The sequence below is a fragment of the Osmia lignaria genome, chromosome 8, assembly GCF_051020975.1.
Source record: "Osmia lignaria lignaria isolate PbOS001 chromosome 8, iyOsmLign1, whole genome shotgun sequence".
NCBI lineage: Eukaryota > Metazoa > Arthropoda > Insecta > Hymenoptera > Megachilidae > Osmia > Osmia lignaria.
Window position 1 is genome coordinate 6113904 of NC_135039.1, and position 18014 is coordinate 6131917.

Below are 18014 nucleotides of genomic sequence, written 5' to 3' on the forward strand. Positions count from 1 at the left end.
TTTGTCCGGGCCGTAGCACGTCGCGGCATGCAACGAGGCAACGCCTGCCTATTCAAAAGGGTTCGGAACGGTGATACGATACGGGCGTTTGATACCGGTGGATACCCGGCTTTAGAATATCTAGAGCGTTCATTTATTAAAATTCGTATAAATTTAAAAGTTGAGGAATGTTGAACCTAAAATTTATATACATTTAAAGAAAGGTTTAAGCTTTCTTTTAAAACAAATCTGGTAGCTAGCACTTTTAAGCATTTTTTTAAAACCATCCGCAAAGTTTCAATTGTTGTAAACATTGCATTATTAATACATAAGTTAAAGAACACTTCCGACGCAATTGAATAATCAAAATAGAACTACTAATATACATAAAGTTGTTCTCAAAAACTATTATTTGATGATGTATAATGAATACTTACAAAAATTAGTTTCACTTCGAATTTCGGAATTTTGACTTCAGCATGTTGTACACAATCGTCCAAAATAAACATTATTTTGGATTTCATAGTTTTAAAGTGTTCTTACTTTGTAGGTAAAAAATTTTTGCAAAACATTAAACTTGAAAAATTGAATTTTGGCCACGAAAAACCGGTTCCTGGACTACTGCGTCGTCTAGCGCAACACGAGGTGTGTTATGTTGTTGATGTTCGTCAGTTTCATTAACCTACCCTAACCTTCTCTTATTATTATTTTTTATAATAAATCATGATATACAAATTTTTATTTTGTTTGAATTAAAATCGACATTCGCATACTGATTGTCGACATTCATCGGTGTAAGTGAGAAATAATGATATTTGGCAAATATTTCGGACATACATAAATCGACTTGGTGAATGTTGATATTTACTGGAGGACGGTAACATATACCCTGCAAGGTATGTATCGATTGCGATGAAACCTTTTACATCTAATAGGAGATATTTCTGCGATATCTCACTTGCAAAAATTTATGCAATTTGTTATTGTTAATAACTATTGTTATAACAAAAACCCTATTCTTTGGCGTTACTTTGCACGGAATGTACCGATCGCGATGAAACCTTTCGCATCTAATAAGAGATACATATTTCCGCGATGATCCCACTTGCAAAAATGTATGGAACTTACTATCGTTAAAAACTATCGTTATTGCAATTAACCAATAAGAACGGTAAACCACCTTACGGCATCCTACAAATACTGCTCGTTCCACTAAAAAGTGTAAAATAAAATAATTTTTAACAAAAAATACAACCGACTTCGAAATGCACTAAAAAGTATGAAATAATTTCTATTTCATTTATACAAATACCCAACAGCTATTAATAAAACCTATTTACTCGTTAAATAGTATACTAAATACATTTCAACCTTTTCGGAGGCGGCGCAAAATTAAAAATACCCGAATATACGATACTCCCAATAACGATTTGATAGGTTGCCGACGCCTGAACTAGGATCTTCTTAGTAGAAGAAAAGTTTTTAATTTGACTAAAGAACTAACCAACTGTCGGGGTATAAGTAGCAAAGCTTCGCAAAATATAACGCATGACTTGATAAACTGCTATTGTTAAGCGTACAAAAATATCAAGTGACTCGAGAACGTGAGTGGCAAAACTTCTGAAGAAAGTGCAAAGTGCATGAATGATGGTTTGAAGAACTACGCTCCGCAAAACAATTAAGGGATCACCTCTACGAACCCGAAAAATAGGACGAGATTCAGATGATTATAATTTTGAGAAAAATGGTCGAATCGATACCACGGAATGATCATTTGAAGCTGTGAAATCTCTATTTTCAGATCCTCCTTTAAGATTTTAACTATGTTGAATTTTATAAAAGTTATAGTGATGTAAGTGGCACTTCGAAACTTTTTAAAATTTTTGTTCAACTTTGTAACGTTGCATGGCACTAACAAAATGTTTTAGCAAGTTGCATTTGTACCAGTCGAAAGCGACTACCTTCCTGTGTAAAATCAGTATTTGTTGGTTGTTGTACGATTTTTTTTGGCTAAGTTGTTTAATTTTGAAGTAAAAGTCGTCCTTTTGACTTTAACCGCTCCTAGAAAGCGATCAAATCATCGTAGATCATTCGGTAAAGAAGCAGTAGAAAGAGCACATTTTTCTCTTTAAGATGAGTCTCTTGCTTTTTCATTTTGATGAACATTTTGATGTACCAGGTCTTTTTAGCGACATGCTTCAAAATCGCACAATTACCATTTTATCTTTAACTCGCTGAATCTCGGCAAAGATAGTCGTAGTATCATGGTCTTCAGATCATTTTAAAGCAGAGAATTTGCCGATTCGATTGAGCCCCAAGCGAATGCAGTGTGATAATCTTTTACCTTGTTATTTATTTTTAAAATAACGTTATAAGCAAATTATTTTTTATAAAATTTATGACCAGCTGTTATATGTTCATAAAAAACCATCAAACTTTTCCTTCGAAAGTTTTCTTCTATCTATGATAGTTTTCGAGATAGCCTATTGTAACCGAAACTTTAAGGGGTCGTTTCACCCCCTAAATATGGAAACGGGTAAAAATAAAAAAATACGTGTACCTTATTTTTCGGGCCTTTAAAACATATCCAAAAATCAAAACAATCGGAGGCGGACACCTAAAAACCCTTCCATTGTGTATTCTTATGTAATTAATAATTTAAAAAAAAGATGATTTTATGAAAAAAAAAATTGGATGAGAAAAAAGTTTCCAGCGGTTCCGTACCGAGAACGTTAAAAAAGTGTCTAATACTTTGAAAGATAAGATGTGTAATTTTCAATTATTTACAATAACTTTGCTCTCTCCATTCAGATCTTGCTCCATCCAGTGCAAAAGGTTAGAAATCACATAATATTTTAAGTGTTTAAAGGAAATGTAAAAATTGAAAGTATTTCCCATGTTATCGCACGAAATATGTCGAAAATATCGGTTTTTGATTTTTTTAAACACGACGTATCAGACTGAAAAATCTGAAAAAAATTGAGGACATCATGCTAATATCTAACTACTGTAAAAGTAAAAATCTAGTGTTCTATCCGAAATCTTGATTTCTCGATTTTTCACGTCTAGCATTAGTAACCAAAAAATCTGAAAAAATTCACACTTGGACGCGTACAATGGCTAATATGGCAAAAACCAATTTTTCTACCCTCTTACCCTCTCGCCCTTTACCCTTTACACTGTAACTACCCTCTCGGTTGAGATACAGGGTTGAAACTTGATGGTTCTACACCTCTGGATCGGTGCAAATCTGTAAAAGAAAGTGACCGCAAAATTAACCTTGATCTCTAATTTCAAGGTCAAATTTTTTTATCAACTTATCGTATAGTGCTCGTCGAGGAGATAAAAAATCTGGAAGGAACCATGTGCCGGAAATCAACCGTTCCCCTAGAACAGGCCTCTCCAAGTAGGGGAAATTACTCCTGGAACACATGTTTTTGGTCCCCTTCCAACGCTGGCTCCTTTAAGTAAGGTGGGACGGTTCCGACTACCGTCTCTCCGTCTTTCCTACCGTCTTTGGTAGTCGGATCCGTCCCATCTTACTTGAAGGAGCTCCAAAAAATCTGAAAAAAATTGAGGATGATAGTATCAATAATATACACTTATAAAAAAAATATGATCGTAGGACCTCATCTCCTTCAATACAAAATCGCCATTTTTCAGGATTTTTTGACGTTTTTGATTTTTCACGGCTTCAGTTTTCAATTTAAAAATCTGAAAAAATTCTGTAATATGTAGCTCGCAAACAGAAATGTCTCTGATTTTTTTCAGAATTTTCGAATGTCATTAAATAGGAGAAATTGGCCAAAAACCTCGCAATTACATTTTTACCCGTAACTACCCTCCCAGATGAGACACAGGGTTGAAACTTGGCACAGACTGGTTTTTCTTGATCACCTATCGAATGGTTCATAGCAAGTCGAATTTGGTTTGGGGGCACTTTTGACCATCTTATCCGGCTATACCCTTTCAATCACAATGCCAGCATATAGGAAAGGTAAATTCTAAGGGATCATATTTAAAAACACAAAATAGCTACTGCGCTCAAAAGAAAATAAAAATGAATTTAATTCAAACATTCGTAACATGATATAAGTATGATAACAAATGATATAAGTAATATAATATGTATATAAGTAACATTAGTAATGCTGATCCGTTAAATCTTTTATGTCGCTCGACCTCCAAACATAAAGAAAGAAGGAAAGAAATAAGTAAGAAAGAAGGAAATAGGAAAGAAAGAAAGTAAGAACGAGGAGAAGATTAACGGAAAGAAAGGAAAAAGGAAACAAGCAGACAGCAAGAAAAAGTGGAAGAACGAGAAAATAAAATGCTTAGTGGGGAAGCTGGGGTGACCTGTTACTAAATAGAGCCGATGTTTCAACCTTTTATTCGACTACAAAATATACGCACGTTATAAATAGCGAGTAATTCGATTTTTCGTTCCTCGATTAACAATCTTTGGATCTATATTCTAAATACAAAACTTCTGCGAACAAAATTCATTTATGTTGTCTTTTGCAAATTGCAACCATAATCAATATAATGTAAGCGTATAACTGCGACATTACTGGGTTCGGGAATATTCTCGAAGTTCCCTTGTCTCCCCACCACTAAGCATATATGTATATACATATCTATACATATATGCGACGCGTCTGAAGCAGATAAGAGAGAGATTCCGAGACAACGACATATTGTAACGGCACGATCCGGTTCTGGGTGTTCGATACATAATTAAACTTTTGCATCCTGACAAAGAGACGAGTTTATTTAAGACGCCCAATTCCTATTACGACCGGAGAATATTATCCTTTTTCTTCTACAATAACGATATATTTCACGAGATTCGAATGTTGGATGCAGTCCTTATTAACTGCGCAACTGCGGTGTGAAATGATAAAACTAAATGTTTATTTTGCGTTTATATTCGAAATGCAAAACTTCAGTAAATTAAATTCATTTTTATTTTCTTTTGAACGCAGTAGCTATTTTGTGTTTTTAAATATGCTCTCTTAGAATTTACCTTTCCTGTATGCTGGCATTGTGATTGAAATTTAAGAATGGTCTTATAACATCAAATTCGAGCGATATGCGAGACAGACGCGCCGAGGTCACTGGAAAGAGGTACCGCTTGACTCAACGTTTAATCATTAACGTATGGGGAAACTTTGATGACTTTTTTCTAGAGGAACGGTTGATTTCTGGCACATGGTTGCTTTCAGACTTTTTATCCGCTCGACGAGCACCATACGATAAGCCAATAAAAAAATTTGACCTTGAAATTAGGCGTCAAGATTTCTTTGCAGATTTCCACCGATCCAGAGGTGTAGAATCACCCTACGTGGTCCGTGACATTTCGTTTTTTAGTACGCTATAAAATGATGCATAGCTCAATAAAATCGGCTCAAGGACCCTTTTAACCATCTTATCCTACTGTACCCTTTACTACCACCAATGTTTCTTATATAGTAATCATTTCTATGACTAAACCGATGTTTAACAATTAATTTTTATAATGAAAAGAAATTAAAAAGATTGAAAACTTTCGATCCTTCATTCTGCAGAGAAGGTATATGTATGTATATATAATAATTAAGGATCCAATGTTTGTTTGCATGCATATAAATATACATACTTTATTGCACTTGATCTTGGGATATTTTGAAATAATTGAAATATTTCAGTAATAACTTCTCTATTATCTACTTTATTGTAATACAATTATGTAACAGTAAATTACATATTTCTTGCAATAACTTCCATATTAAAAATTAGTTAATACTTTTAAAATACGCGCTAATAAGTAATACTCGTTTTCTGAATTTATTAAAAGAAAGCTGACCATATGTTTACGTTAGGATCTATTATTTTTAAAAATCGATAATTATAGTTATAACATTAATAGTAAAAATATCCAATAAATTTGTTCTGATTTCATTTTTACAAGTTTCTCACCTTTTAATGACTGTGTATCGCGGTTAAACTCTTAAGAAATACTTAATGTATATTGGAACACAAATTGGTTATTGGGTAGTATAATTAATAATGATATTACTTAAATAACTACATTACCGAAACCTGCTTTATACATTACATTATAAAAAAGGGGGTAATTCCAAATGATTTGTGGTGAGATTAAATAACAGAGAAACAATTACATCATCAGAATTAATTGACATAATTATATGTATTTGTCAACATGAGCAAATCAAACATTTAATTGGAATCAGTACAAAATACATAATTGAAAATAATAATCGACATTTTTTATTAAAGGAAAGTTATAATGTTTTTCACTGGGTAAAAAGGAAAAGCAAATATGTATTACTTTTTTATATGATAGGAACTCTGAATTCTCAATCTCATTCTTATGAATTTCTAACTTTGTTCTGTTAATTACTCACTGTTCATATTATTAGCTTACTTATAAAATTATAAATTTATTACTTAGAATCTTAATTTATTTGTAAAATATGGTATAAATTTAATTAAAATAATGCAATAAATACACTTTTATTTATCACTTTTAAAATTCATAAAATATTTTTCCCTTGGATGTAACTACCTCAAAATATGTTTGAAGCTTGATATTCAATGAACTGTAAAAACAAATTATATGACTTAAACATTAATTTTATAAAACACATTATTAAAATATACACTTTTAAATTTCATGTTAATCTATGCTTTAAAATAAAAATTCTCCTAATTTAGCAAAATCAAGATTAAACAAATCAGAATTAGTAAAAAGTATTATTAATTTGTGATTTTTATTTAAAAATAAAAAATGGTAATACATTTAAGAATTTATATGACATACCATACATAATTAAATAATGAGTTCCAATGCAAAATAGATGTGCTGAATAGAAGATAATAGACGTATTCAGGATCAGATACAAATAAACCCTTCAAAAAAAATATAGTAAATAATTTGTTAACATGGGCTTAGAATAGATATATTATTACTTCATTTGGGTTATTATATAATTTTGCATGCATACATATGAATGAACTATGTATAATACGTATGCTCTTAAATATTATTTGCAATACATTATATTATAATTAGTTTTTAGCATTTTTAAAAGTGACAAAAATACATTTACTTTTATATGCAAGCTTTAGGTAATACATATTGTAATGGTAATTCATATCTTCCAGGTTAAAACACATTGAAATTATACTGTTTCCTTAACTCAATCAAATTCTCGCATGTTCATCAGTTTGTAATTAATAGTGCATTATTGGTTTTAATAAATTATTTATAAAAAGGAAGAAAATCTTCAAAATAAACTATTAATCGTATGATATATCCTTAACTAACCAGACTTTTGTATAAATTAAACTTTAATACTTTCTCTATAACTGAAAATAATATAATAAATTGAAACAAAATATTTTTTACAGCATTGATATTTCTAGATAATTTGGAAAATATATATCTATCAAATCATACCTATCTTTCGAATGGTATATTGTAAAATTTTAGTATTATATTGTATAACAATTATGTAACTTTTACTATATTTCTATTTGTGGAAAGTACTATGCAGTATGTTTTTAGTACATACAAGATGTCTGTTAAAAGTTATACACCATGACCACTGTAGACTTTCCGTGTTAAAATAAACTAAAGTTTTCTACTATGATTTAAAGAAGATACACCAGAAATATAGAGCAGCAGATTGCAAAAATGGTAAAGAACCATGCAATTTATTTTGATATGAAAAATCTACAATTTTCACAGTGTACAAACTTTCTAAAACACTTTCTATACTGGTATGTACCACTCCACCAGCTTTTCCTTTGAATATTATCGACTGCGACATGTACACTAATTATTTAAATTACCTTTATAACTAATAAGTAGTACATATGTCAAACTTTCCTTTTACGTAATTTCGCTTTTGCTTCTTTTAGTAATAGATCGAATGTGTTGTCTTCATTACTTTGAAGTTCACTGCCAAATGAATCGCTGGGCATGCCATCTGTAAAAAATAATGTCATGTCTATTTAAAAAATCAGTATAATTCTTCTCGAAATACATTAACTTGTGTTTAAAATATTTTTCAAAAACATTTAAGAACATTAGAATTATTTCTATTGCTGCTGAAAGTAATAAAAACATAACTGCCCCCCCCCCCGATTATTTTAAATGTCATTTCAATATTATCCACTGTTACAGGAATTTCACAATAAATGATTTTCAAAACTTTCCTGATTTGTTATACTTAATAAAACTGTATAATGAAATTGTTAAACTTTATTATTTAAATAAACATTTCTCACCCCAACACTCCTAACACTTTGATCTAATTATTAGGGCCACTAATATTCAATAGGCGTTGTTTTATGTATTAAATACGAATTTTCAAAAATTGGAAATACTGAGGAGGAACGGTTTTCGGATTCGTTTGTAGTACGCGAAAATTTATGAAAAATGGCAACTGGATATGAGTGGCCTAATAAAATGTTAAAATTTGTTGAATAGTGTTATATAAAATTATTTGACTTTATTATATTTGTTACGTAATAAGGTTATAAATATATCCTTACCTAGATCTGCGTATTTTACTTTACAAAATGCTCTGCGACCACCGAAACATAAATCGTATCTTGGTAAAGTGGGATTATCGTTACCATGTTCTACAGCTTCATATGCATCATTTTTGTAAGCAAATGTTACAAAACCATAATTATCACTGAAAGATGAAATGAAAGGTTCAGATATTTTACTTTTTATAGTTAAATTTACATTTAACATTTTAACAGGTATTTGAGATTGTAAAATAGAATATCAGATAATTTACCCATGTTCACGAAAATGCACACTGATATCTACTACAGGACCGAAAACTTCGAATCTTCTACGCAGATCAGCTTTAGTGATTCCTTCCTCTAAACGTCCAACATAAATTACTCTTCTCTCTTCAACTTGTCTTTGTTTTTCTCGATCATACCAATGATCGTATGGTCGTCGATAGGAACTCGACGACGATCTACTGAAATAAAAACCACGAAACATCAATCTACAGTTGATAAATACAATAATACTCAATTATAAGGATCGATTAACCACGTTAGATCAGCTTCCGAAAGTTATCTCAATTAGTTGTAATTTTTCTCTTATGTAAAAATATCATAAATGTGTTGTAGTCACCTTCTCCAATCTCCATAATCGCGATAGCTGTTTGTTGAATGTTGGCTATCCCTATCGTAGCTTCTATGATACTTTTTACCTTGCCTTCTTTTCCTTCTTGACCATCTATTTCTCCCAAAGTTCGAGTGAGATGAAGACCTGTAAATGCGTTATATGCGTAAATATGTATCTAAATACTTGGGTTTATAATATACAATACCTATTTAATAAATATATACCTAGAACAACTAGAATATCGGGAAGATGATCGAGATCTTGATCTAGACAATCTAGAACGTGACCGAGAGTAGCTCGACTCTGAGCTGAGAGAAGATCTTGTGTTTGAGCGTGAACGTGAACGTGATCGTGAACGTGAACGTGAACGTGATGACCAACTACTGCTTGAACTAACTGAGCTACGGCGATGACTTATTCTTCGATGACGTGTATTATTACGTTTATATGATCTACTTCGATTACTGCTACTTCTGCTCCTACTTCTACTTTTGCTTTTACTATTACTTCTCGATCTAGATCGGCTTGAGCTAGAACTAATTCTCTGCTTCTTACAAGGTTGTTGACTTTTCTCTCGTATCGACCTTTCCCTGAAAATCATGAAACGTTAATATATTTTCTTAACATAATTAAATAAATTTTTATTGCTATACAACAAACGCAACGTATCCAATTTATTTGAGGAAAATAGTTTAATATTTCGGAAAATATAAAAAATATTTTAGATTAAAGCTGTAGGGTATCAATCAGAACAAATCGTACTGCCATTTGTTTGACGTAACGATAATTTTAAAAAAGCCTTCTGAAAATAGTATTTATTTACATTTTTAAACTGAAGCCACCCTTTCTTCATTAGACATTCTTACACGGTTTTCGAGATAAGACTTTAAATATCTTTGAAACCATTTTTAAATGCACTCATATTTGTCCCTTTGCGATCAATTAAACGTAATATAAAAATAATATTAATATTTTTAGTTGTTAACAAAGTAAACAACTAATAAATCCGACAAAAAATATTCAAATTAAAGTTAAAAAAGGAAAATGTGTGATAAATACATCATAATAACAGTATTTTATAACAAAAATACTGTTTAATTTTTAATTAAGTATTTCTTTTCATCAATAATCCATACACGATGGGTATACGGATGCTCTTTTAGTCCTTAAGAGATATCAAACGTTGAATACAACTTTATATACAATTAACTGATCTTTGTCAGGAGGTCAAATTAATTTTGTATAATTCAAATGTACATTATATAGTGATAAAGTATTTCCAAATAAATACACTGTTGTCCTATTAATTGACCGAGGCTCTGGATTATACCTCCCCAATTATCAAGAAATACTAATACTGATGTTTGTTTACTTTATGTATGGAAAATTTACCTACTCGTACCAGCAGTATGTGTATAAAATTTCAACTTGATCTTTATACCTTCTGTTCTGAATTTGAACATTAATAATGTTGATTATAACAAGAGACACGTATAGATCTAGTCTTTCTGTAATTATATAGCTTTCTGCTTACTTTATGTCTGATGCAAAGTGATCCAGAACCTACTACACGAAGATGACTACACTTCAGGTTCCTTTCAAATCCTACCCAACCACATAAAACTGATTTGAAGATCAGCAGCTGTCTGATATTCCAATTTTGAAGAAGAAATTAAGATGTGGAAATTAAGAATTGGAGTTTTGTAAGTAACCATGCCTTGGGTGTAGAACATATAATTAAGCAAGTAATGAAAGCATCAATTGCAAAATATAACTGAGAATCGTGATACACAATGATCAACGTTACAATCAGAGAAAACTTTCTAGTATTTAGAAACAAAATCTAAATACTAGAACCCAATTAAAAAGGACAATGCTTCAGATTCATCCTACAATGTGTTCTATATAGTTGGGTAATTAATTTGAAGAATACAACAATGCTCCTAAACAATGGAATATGGTCAAAAACGCAACAGAAACGAAATTGTAAGTATTTTTACCATAACTAACATTTTGATGTGCTGGATTCAGATATAAGAAATTTACATTCAAGTTCAGAACAGAAGATATTATCCGATTGTGGATAACTGTTGTCACAAATCAATAAACAAATTGGTTTTTTACTCCAGCCTAAAACACGCTCTGTAAGATCAGTTTGAGGAACTGATATCAAAAGTATTATTCATTTTTTAGGACTACGATATAACAGTTTCATATATCATCCTGTATATTGGATAGTCTATGGAAATGTTAATATCTGAGTACTTAGCTTCCTAAATATACAGTTATAAAGGTATGTTTTGACAAGTAACGCATTACATATTTGATGAGCAAAATGTATTGACAGAAAATTCCTTTTTTAATCATTTTTGAATATCAAAGTCATTGACGTTTTCTTTAATGAGTAAACGTATTTATGCTATCATAATGTTATTAAAAAAAAAATTAATTCCGCAATGTAAACATGTTAACCTTGAAGGAAACTTTGATCCAAATAATCATGTTTCCAGAGGGAAAATAGAAGCCTTAGTCTTACTAGACGTTGTAATTAAAATACGGTCAGCCTCCAATATCCGCTGACGCAGAGATATTCAGTATCTCTGAACTTCTGTGATATTCTCTTAGGGTTGTACAACAGCAGAGAAAGAGGAACAAAATATAAATGTACAACATTAAAGTTGAATTTATCAACTAAACTTGAATGTCATTATGCACCTTAGCGTTCAGGGTTACCTACGGTTATAACGTAACTGTAGTAAGTTTTAAAACGTAATCCCACGGATACGGGGACCAACTATAATGCATTTTTAAATCTCTTAATCATGAAAACAGTTAGCTTTCCATTAAATTACAACAGATGTTTAAAATGATCGCTTTCAATATTAGTACACTGTTTAACTGTAAGCTAGAATGAATTCTTTCGTTCTAGTAAGTTTTCCTTTTTTAATAATTTAATAGAAAATGAATCATTTATTAAAATAATGTTTTACAAATTCATTATTTCTATTATTTTTATTAAATCAAATAATAAGGCTGTTATTTTTCTTGTATAATTTTTAAGTTAAAAGTTTTCTGAAAATAAAAAAAATAAATAAAAATGAATTTTCTGTACACTGAAACATACTTTCATAGCTTTGTATGTAAGAAGATAAATATTTAGGTGTTCGAATTTTGTGAACAAATATCTCGTTAATTTCATGAAAATAAATCTAAAGTTTTCAAAATCAGCATTGTTTTGTTAAACGGCACTGTAGTTCTCTTGATACGATGTTATAACTAGCATCAAAGCAAATTCAATTAAAAGTAACCTTTCAATAATCCTATAGCATTTATGTTCAAATTAATTCGACGTTTCCTTTAATGTGGTAGTAGATTCAATCATTGAAATTGTTTTTCTTTTTAATCATAAATACACATACTTCTGATTGTAATGTTCACAATTTAAATATTGATAGCTCCTTGATTCATTTTGATAAGAATAACGGATTAGTTTTATTTACCGGTTTTGAAAAATTAGTATAGAAAGAGATAGTATAGATAGTATAAAACACTTTCAATGATTTAGTTAATATTTAGAAATAATTTTTTTTTAAACTTTCAAATTACAGTAGTTTCTAACAAAGCGAAATGAAATATCCCTTAAATAGTGTTATGTGCTTTGTCATGTTCACTATTTTCATTCATTATTTACAATGAACTACCAATAAATGAATCAATGAGCCATTAAAGTAAGAAAATCTAAAGCGTTAAAAAATTAATTCGCTATAATTATTGATATTCTTACTACGAAAATGATTACAAAGCTAACTGTATTCAAATAACTTTAATTTATGTCTGTAAATGTAACTATTTTAGTCAAATTTGTTCTGAGAGAATACTATAATTTGATTACAAATTCAATTAGTTGTAAATCGTTATTTATAAATTTATTTAATGTCAACTACAACATCATACCAAGAAAAATATTAATGATTTTGTAAGCTTAAAAGACGTCTTGAAATAGTTTTTAAGATATTTTTTTGTATCTTTAGAAACGACAATAGAAAAATGTACAGGACTTCTTAACATAAACCAGATTTTGCATAAAATAATTATGCAATGATTAACCCCTACTTAAAACAAAGAGTGGTAAGAACAATTTAATAAATACTAGTTAATCTATTTTATAAATTAACTATAAAATATTATTGCTTTAAATACACCCTGTGTTTTGTGTGACAAAAGATTTAAGCCCTTCTAGAAGGTGTATTTCTTTATACTTTTACCTCTATTTCTCTCACCTTTCATCAATACCAATTAAGGCGTTCTGAGGAAATTCAAATACTGTTTCGTAAGTTTGAATTCCTACATCACAAGTGGATGGTTTTGGAAGCACTTTTTTCTCATCTATTTCCGCCTTTGGTTTTAAAAGTGATACGATTTCTCTTTCTGACCAAATAGGATTTTGAGGATCATCTTTAATAGGTTCCGTTGTGGTAGACGCATGATGAATATATACTAATGTCATAGGCGACACTGGTGAATTTGTTCTACTATTATCACTACGATTCTGTTCTCTTCTACTTCTGTATTCTGCCAAATTTAATTTTTTACGGGGAGGTTTTTTGTTATTCTGCTGTACAAATGTCTTTTCCTCAGTTTGAACAATAATATTTTGTACTTGATCATTTAAACTATTAGTGGTAGTCACTACACTTTCATTAGAAGTAGTTATTAAAACTGGCGACTGTTGGACATTAGGTGGTTTCTTCAATACAGAAACCATTTGTTTCATTCTTTGATTACCTGTTGTTACAGATTCTGTTTTACTTAAAACACCTTGATTTAACTGCAAAATACTTGTTGCCAAAGCTGATTGAATTTTCATTTCATGTTTTGGAACATTTGCAGATTTACTCTGAACTTTATTAACAACAAAGTTTGATATATTAGTTGAAGTATCACTGTGTTGATAATTTCCTTGTTTCGATGATGTTTCCTTCTGACACTCTTTTATTCTATTTTGTATCTGTTTTACAGACTCGTTCGTTTGAACACCATTAACTATTGTAATTACTGATTGTTCTTCACTATTGTCACTTACTTCACCTGATTCCAAACCACTATCTTTCTTCAAACTGTTTTCAGTTAAACACTCTTTACTTTTTCTAACATTTTTATTTAAATGCGAAGAAAATGATTGTTTCTCGTACTCTGTGTAACAATAAAATAACTGCTGACTATCACCTTTTATCGAAACCACGTTTTCACTATCACTACATTGACTTTCATACTCACTGTTACTATCTGAACTACTAATGGAGGAATTTGTACTGCAATAATCATGATCCAGTTGGATTAGTCCACCATTAATAGATTTATTTTTATTATCATTTGTCACCTAGAAAAATATAATTATTGTATAATTTATATACCTCAAGACCCAGTTCTCTTACTTTAAATAGTTTAAAGTTGTTTATTTGAGTACTAAATTAAAAAAAAAAATGTAAATATTATTCTAATTCATATACTCAACTACTTTTAAAAGTTTGTTTCGAAAAAGTGTCACAGCAGCATCTTGCATACGTGTTCCGTTGCTGCGACCATTACTTTGTGCATTAGGTATTGTTGATATTATTGAAATTCCTTTCTTATGTGCAGATGTCTAATATCACACAATATTATCAATTTCACTTTAATTATATTCTTGATAGTGATATTTTGTTAAATTTAATATTGAAATAATTACCTTTATTTTTTCAACCATTTCTTTAGGTAGAGCACTTCTAATATTTTTATGCAAATTCGAAATTCGCGATAATGATTTCTTTGGAGTAAAAGTATGCGATTGTTTCATGTGCTGTTGAGTTTCCTTAGATTTCACACATACCTCTTGATCACGTTCTGTATTTATGTTAGACGATGAATAAAATGACATTGTATTTTCAGAAGCTTCAAATTGTTCGAGTAAACTTTTAACATCGCCAGCTTGTAAAACTGAAGTGAAAAAGAAGTAAGAATGATCATTTCATAGATGTTTATGTTTTATCAAACAAAAGTTTTATAATTACGCTAAATATACCTGGTAATTGATTTACAGAAGACTTATCACTGTTGTCATCACTATTGTGTGTATCTTTATTATACCGCAACTGTTTCTCTTTTCTTTTCTTCTTTTGTGTTGCATTAATGTCAATTCTTATATTTTTATATTTAGATACATTCTTCTTCATTTTACTCTGACCTTTTGCACATTTCGGTTCCTTTAATAGCGATGCACTTTCTACCTCTTTTTGCTTATTATCATTTTCTGCAAAAACATCTACTTTATTGTATATGTCTTTTTTTTTGTTACAGACTTTATAAAACAATAAAATATTATTTGCTTTGATACAAATAACTGTTAAGTAAATATTAAGATTAGATTAAATTAAATAAACCTGTTTTATTATCACTGATTTCTAAATCCAATATATTGTGAGAAATTTTATGTGATTCCTTTTCTAAATCCTCTTTGTTTGCCACAAGAAAATCAGATTCTACAGTATGTATTAACTCATCTTGAAGTACATTTTCTGAAGTACAGAAATTTTTTTTATCTATAGTGTTGATATTGAATCCTATAATATCCATGTATTCATCCATATCTGAAGACTAAGAAAGAAATATTAATAACTAAATAATAGAAATAATAAATAGATGAGATAAAGATTAATAAAAACCTGTAAGTAACCAATATGTTCCTGCCAATCGGTAAGAACTTTGGCAAAATCTTCTTTAATGCTATCAAGTTTAGAGTTTTCCAAAATGGATGTCTCACCCACACCATCGTCACATCTAAAATCGTATAACATATGAGATTTCGATCTCAAATTATAGGAAAACGTTGATACTTACTCGTGTTGATTATTCCATAAGCCATCAGAATTTGTAATATCGAGATGTGTTTCCATATAATCGAAATCATTTTCAACCATGTGCATTAACAAATCCTGAGGTTTTTCTACTACACTCTATTGAAAAGCAATATATTAAAATCTACTAAATATACAAGACAGTTGAGAAACAAATATTATATTTTTATACTATTTACTTTGTCAATTTACTTCTCACTTATTACAATTTATTTTGAAGATAAAACATACACAAACATATTTTAAAATATATCTTTTAAGAATTATTATTGTTATTCTTATTATTACTTATTATCGTCTTTGAATAAATTATAAAATTATAAAAGATTAACTATTTCACTCCTTTTAAAGAACCAAGAATAACAAAAATTTGAATTCTACATGCCTCTTTTGAAGCCAGCATACATACATTCAATAAGATTTAATTTGTTACAATCAAATTTATCAATATGACAACGATAATATTAGAAAGTAAAATAAAATTATTAAAATCAACTGGATATGACATAAACAACCAGAAATGTATAATTTAATAAAATTATTATAAAGAAGTATTTGTAACATACTTATACAGATGTAGATGCTACTGAAATAACAATTTTATGAAAATAATTGGATAGGTTACGATAGCACATATTGCTACTAAATATTGCCCTTAATTTTGTAAAAATACAACAGAGACAAATATTTTATCTTCAAAATAACATTAACAATAAAACATAAAATTGAATAACTATAATAAAAAATGAAAGGTTTGTTACCTGTTCCAAAGATAATGAAAAATCTGAAAAGTGTCCTTCATCATGAAAATTTAAGAATTCTGTTTCCATGACACAATTTTAAATACTATGTTTAAACTTTTTCTATAGCACCAGCCTGTAATTAAAACATTAAAAAATAGCATAAACAAAATGCTCAACACATTTGGTCCAAACAACCACGCGTTCATTTGAGGTTATGTTTTACACATGAATTTTTGTGCATGTATATTGGTCAATACACAACCTAAAATTTGATTTTGTGTCAAAACATTACATGTTTATACACTTATACATTATATAAAATATAAAATCAATGTCCATTACCCTTTACAAACATAAGAATGTTAACAAGTCGACAAGCACGGAGAGCGGTCGGCACACTTCAATAATGTAATAATACCAATGAAATATAAGTTTAATAAAATTTTATAAACCACTTTTGATATTAGATTATGATTTAACTTTAATTGTATGTTATAAGCTTAGGTTTCAGGTTACGATTCACGTTTGTTCACGCGTAGAATTATAACACCGTTCAGAAGTGCACGTGTATTAGGTGCGCGTATAAAGTATCCCATTCACATAGTGCATGAAGGGAATACCACGCCTCTAAAAATGCCAATAATTATTATTGCAAAACAATTTGAAATTCTGTACAATATCAAAAAACAGTTAAAAATGCTTCGATTACTTTAAACGGTGTTCTAAATCATCAAGCATTTATTCTAAGAATTTTATCGGTTCACACAGAAGAACCATATGACCATATGCCAGTTATAATATTAATCAATTAATAATTATCCATATATATTAATGAAAATAACATAAATTTATGTAATTGTACATAAGATACTATAAAATACAGTTATAATGCAAATATTATATATGTACTTACATAAAAGGGAAAATTGTTATATTGTGTACACGTTGCACGTGTTCAATATTACACGTACATAACATACATATGTACATATGTAAGTACATACATACTTACATTTCCTAGACTATGCGAAATGGGAATACGATTGTACATACGTATCTTTTATGAATATTTTTAATATTTTTATCCAACATTCGTTTCAAACGATTATATTTTCATATTTGTTAGACAAATTCAAAATTTATATACAAATTATTTAATTCACGGGGACAAATGTAACGGAAAAATAAATTCGTTTTGATTATTGTTTTCTGAGATTTCAAGATTATTTCTAATTTCTT

The 18014-nt window shown here is 29.5% G+C and overlaps 1 protein-coding gene across 8 annotated transcripts; it reads right to left on the reverse strand.

Moving 5' to 3' along the window:
- Positions 1-6733: 6733 nt before the first annotated feature.
- LOC117609725 (uncharacterized) lies at positions 6734-17741 on the reverse strand. 8 transcript variants are annotated; one of them, XM_034336364.2, is made up of 15 exons: positions 17118-17381; positions 16794-17037; positions 16016-16131; positions 15841-15955; positions 15559-15772; positions 15201-15428; positions 14868-15115; positions 14655-14783; positions 14417-14519; positions 13420-14332; positions 9364-9729; positions 9146-9283; positions 8796-8984; positions 8542-8687; positions 6734-7973 (listed from the first exon to the last, which is right to left on the reverse strand). In XM_034336364.2, exons 2-15 carry the CDS (start codon positions 16860-16862, stop codon positions 7864-7866), a joined length of 3084 nt encoding a protein of 1027 aa, XP_034192255.2. In that variant the 5' UTR covers positions 16863-17037; positions 17118-17381; the 3' UTR covers positions 6734-7863. The 8 variants fall into 8 exon arrangements, with proteins under 8 accessions (XP_034192255.2, XP_076545646.1, XP_034192247.2 ...); XM_076689531.1 differs by having other exon boundaries at positions 6734-7994; positions 8796-8987; XM_034336356.2 differs by lacking the exon at positions 17118-17381 and adding an exon at positions 17689-17741 and having other exon boundaries at positions 6734-7994; positions 8796-8987; positions 13420-14519; positions 16794-16908.
- Between the last annotated feature and the right edge of the window lie 273 nt (positions 17742-18014).

Bases quoted from the DNA above. Each gene is read 5' to 3' on its own strand.
- LOC117609725 (XM_034336356.2), bottom strand. From the start codon at position 16,862: ATGGAAACAGAATTCTTAAATTTTCATGATGAAGGACACTTTTCAGAT. The intron at 15,773-15,840 runs GTTTTTATTAAT...TTTCTTTCTTAG, and splicing joins AACATATTGGTTACTTACAG to TCTTCAGATATGGATGAATA. The intron at 9,730-13,419 runs GTGAGAGAAATA...CATGATTTTCAG, and splicing joins TTAATTGGTATTGATGAAAG to GGAAAGGTCGATACGAGAGA.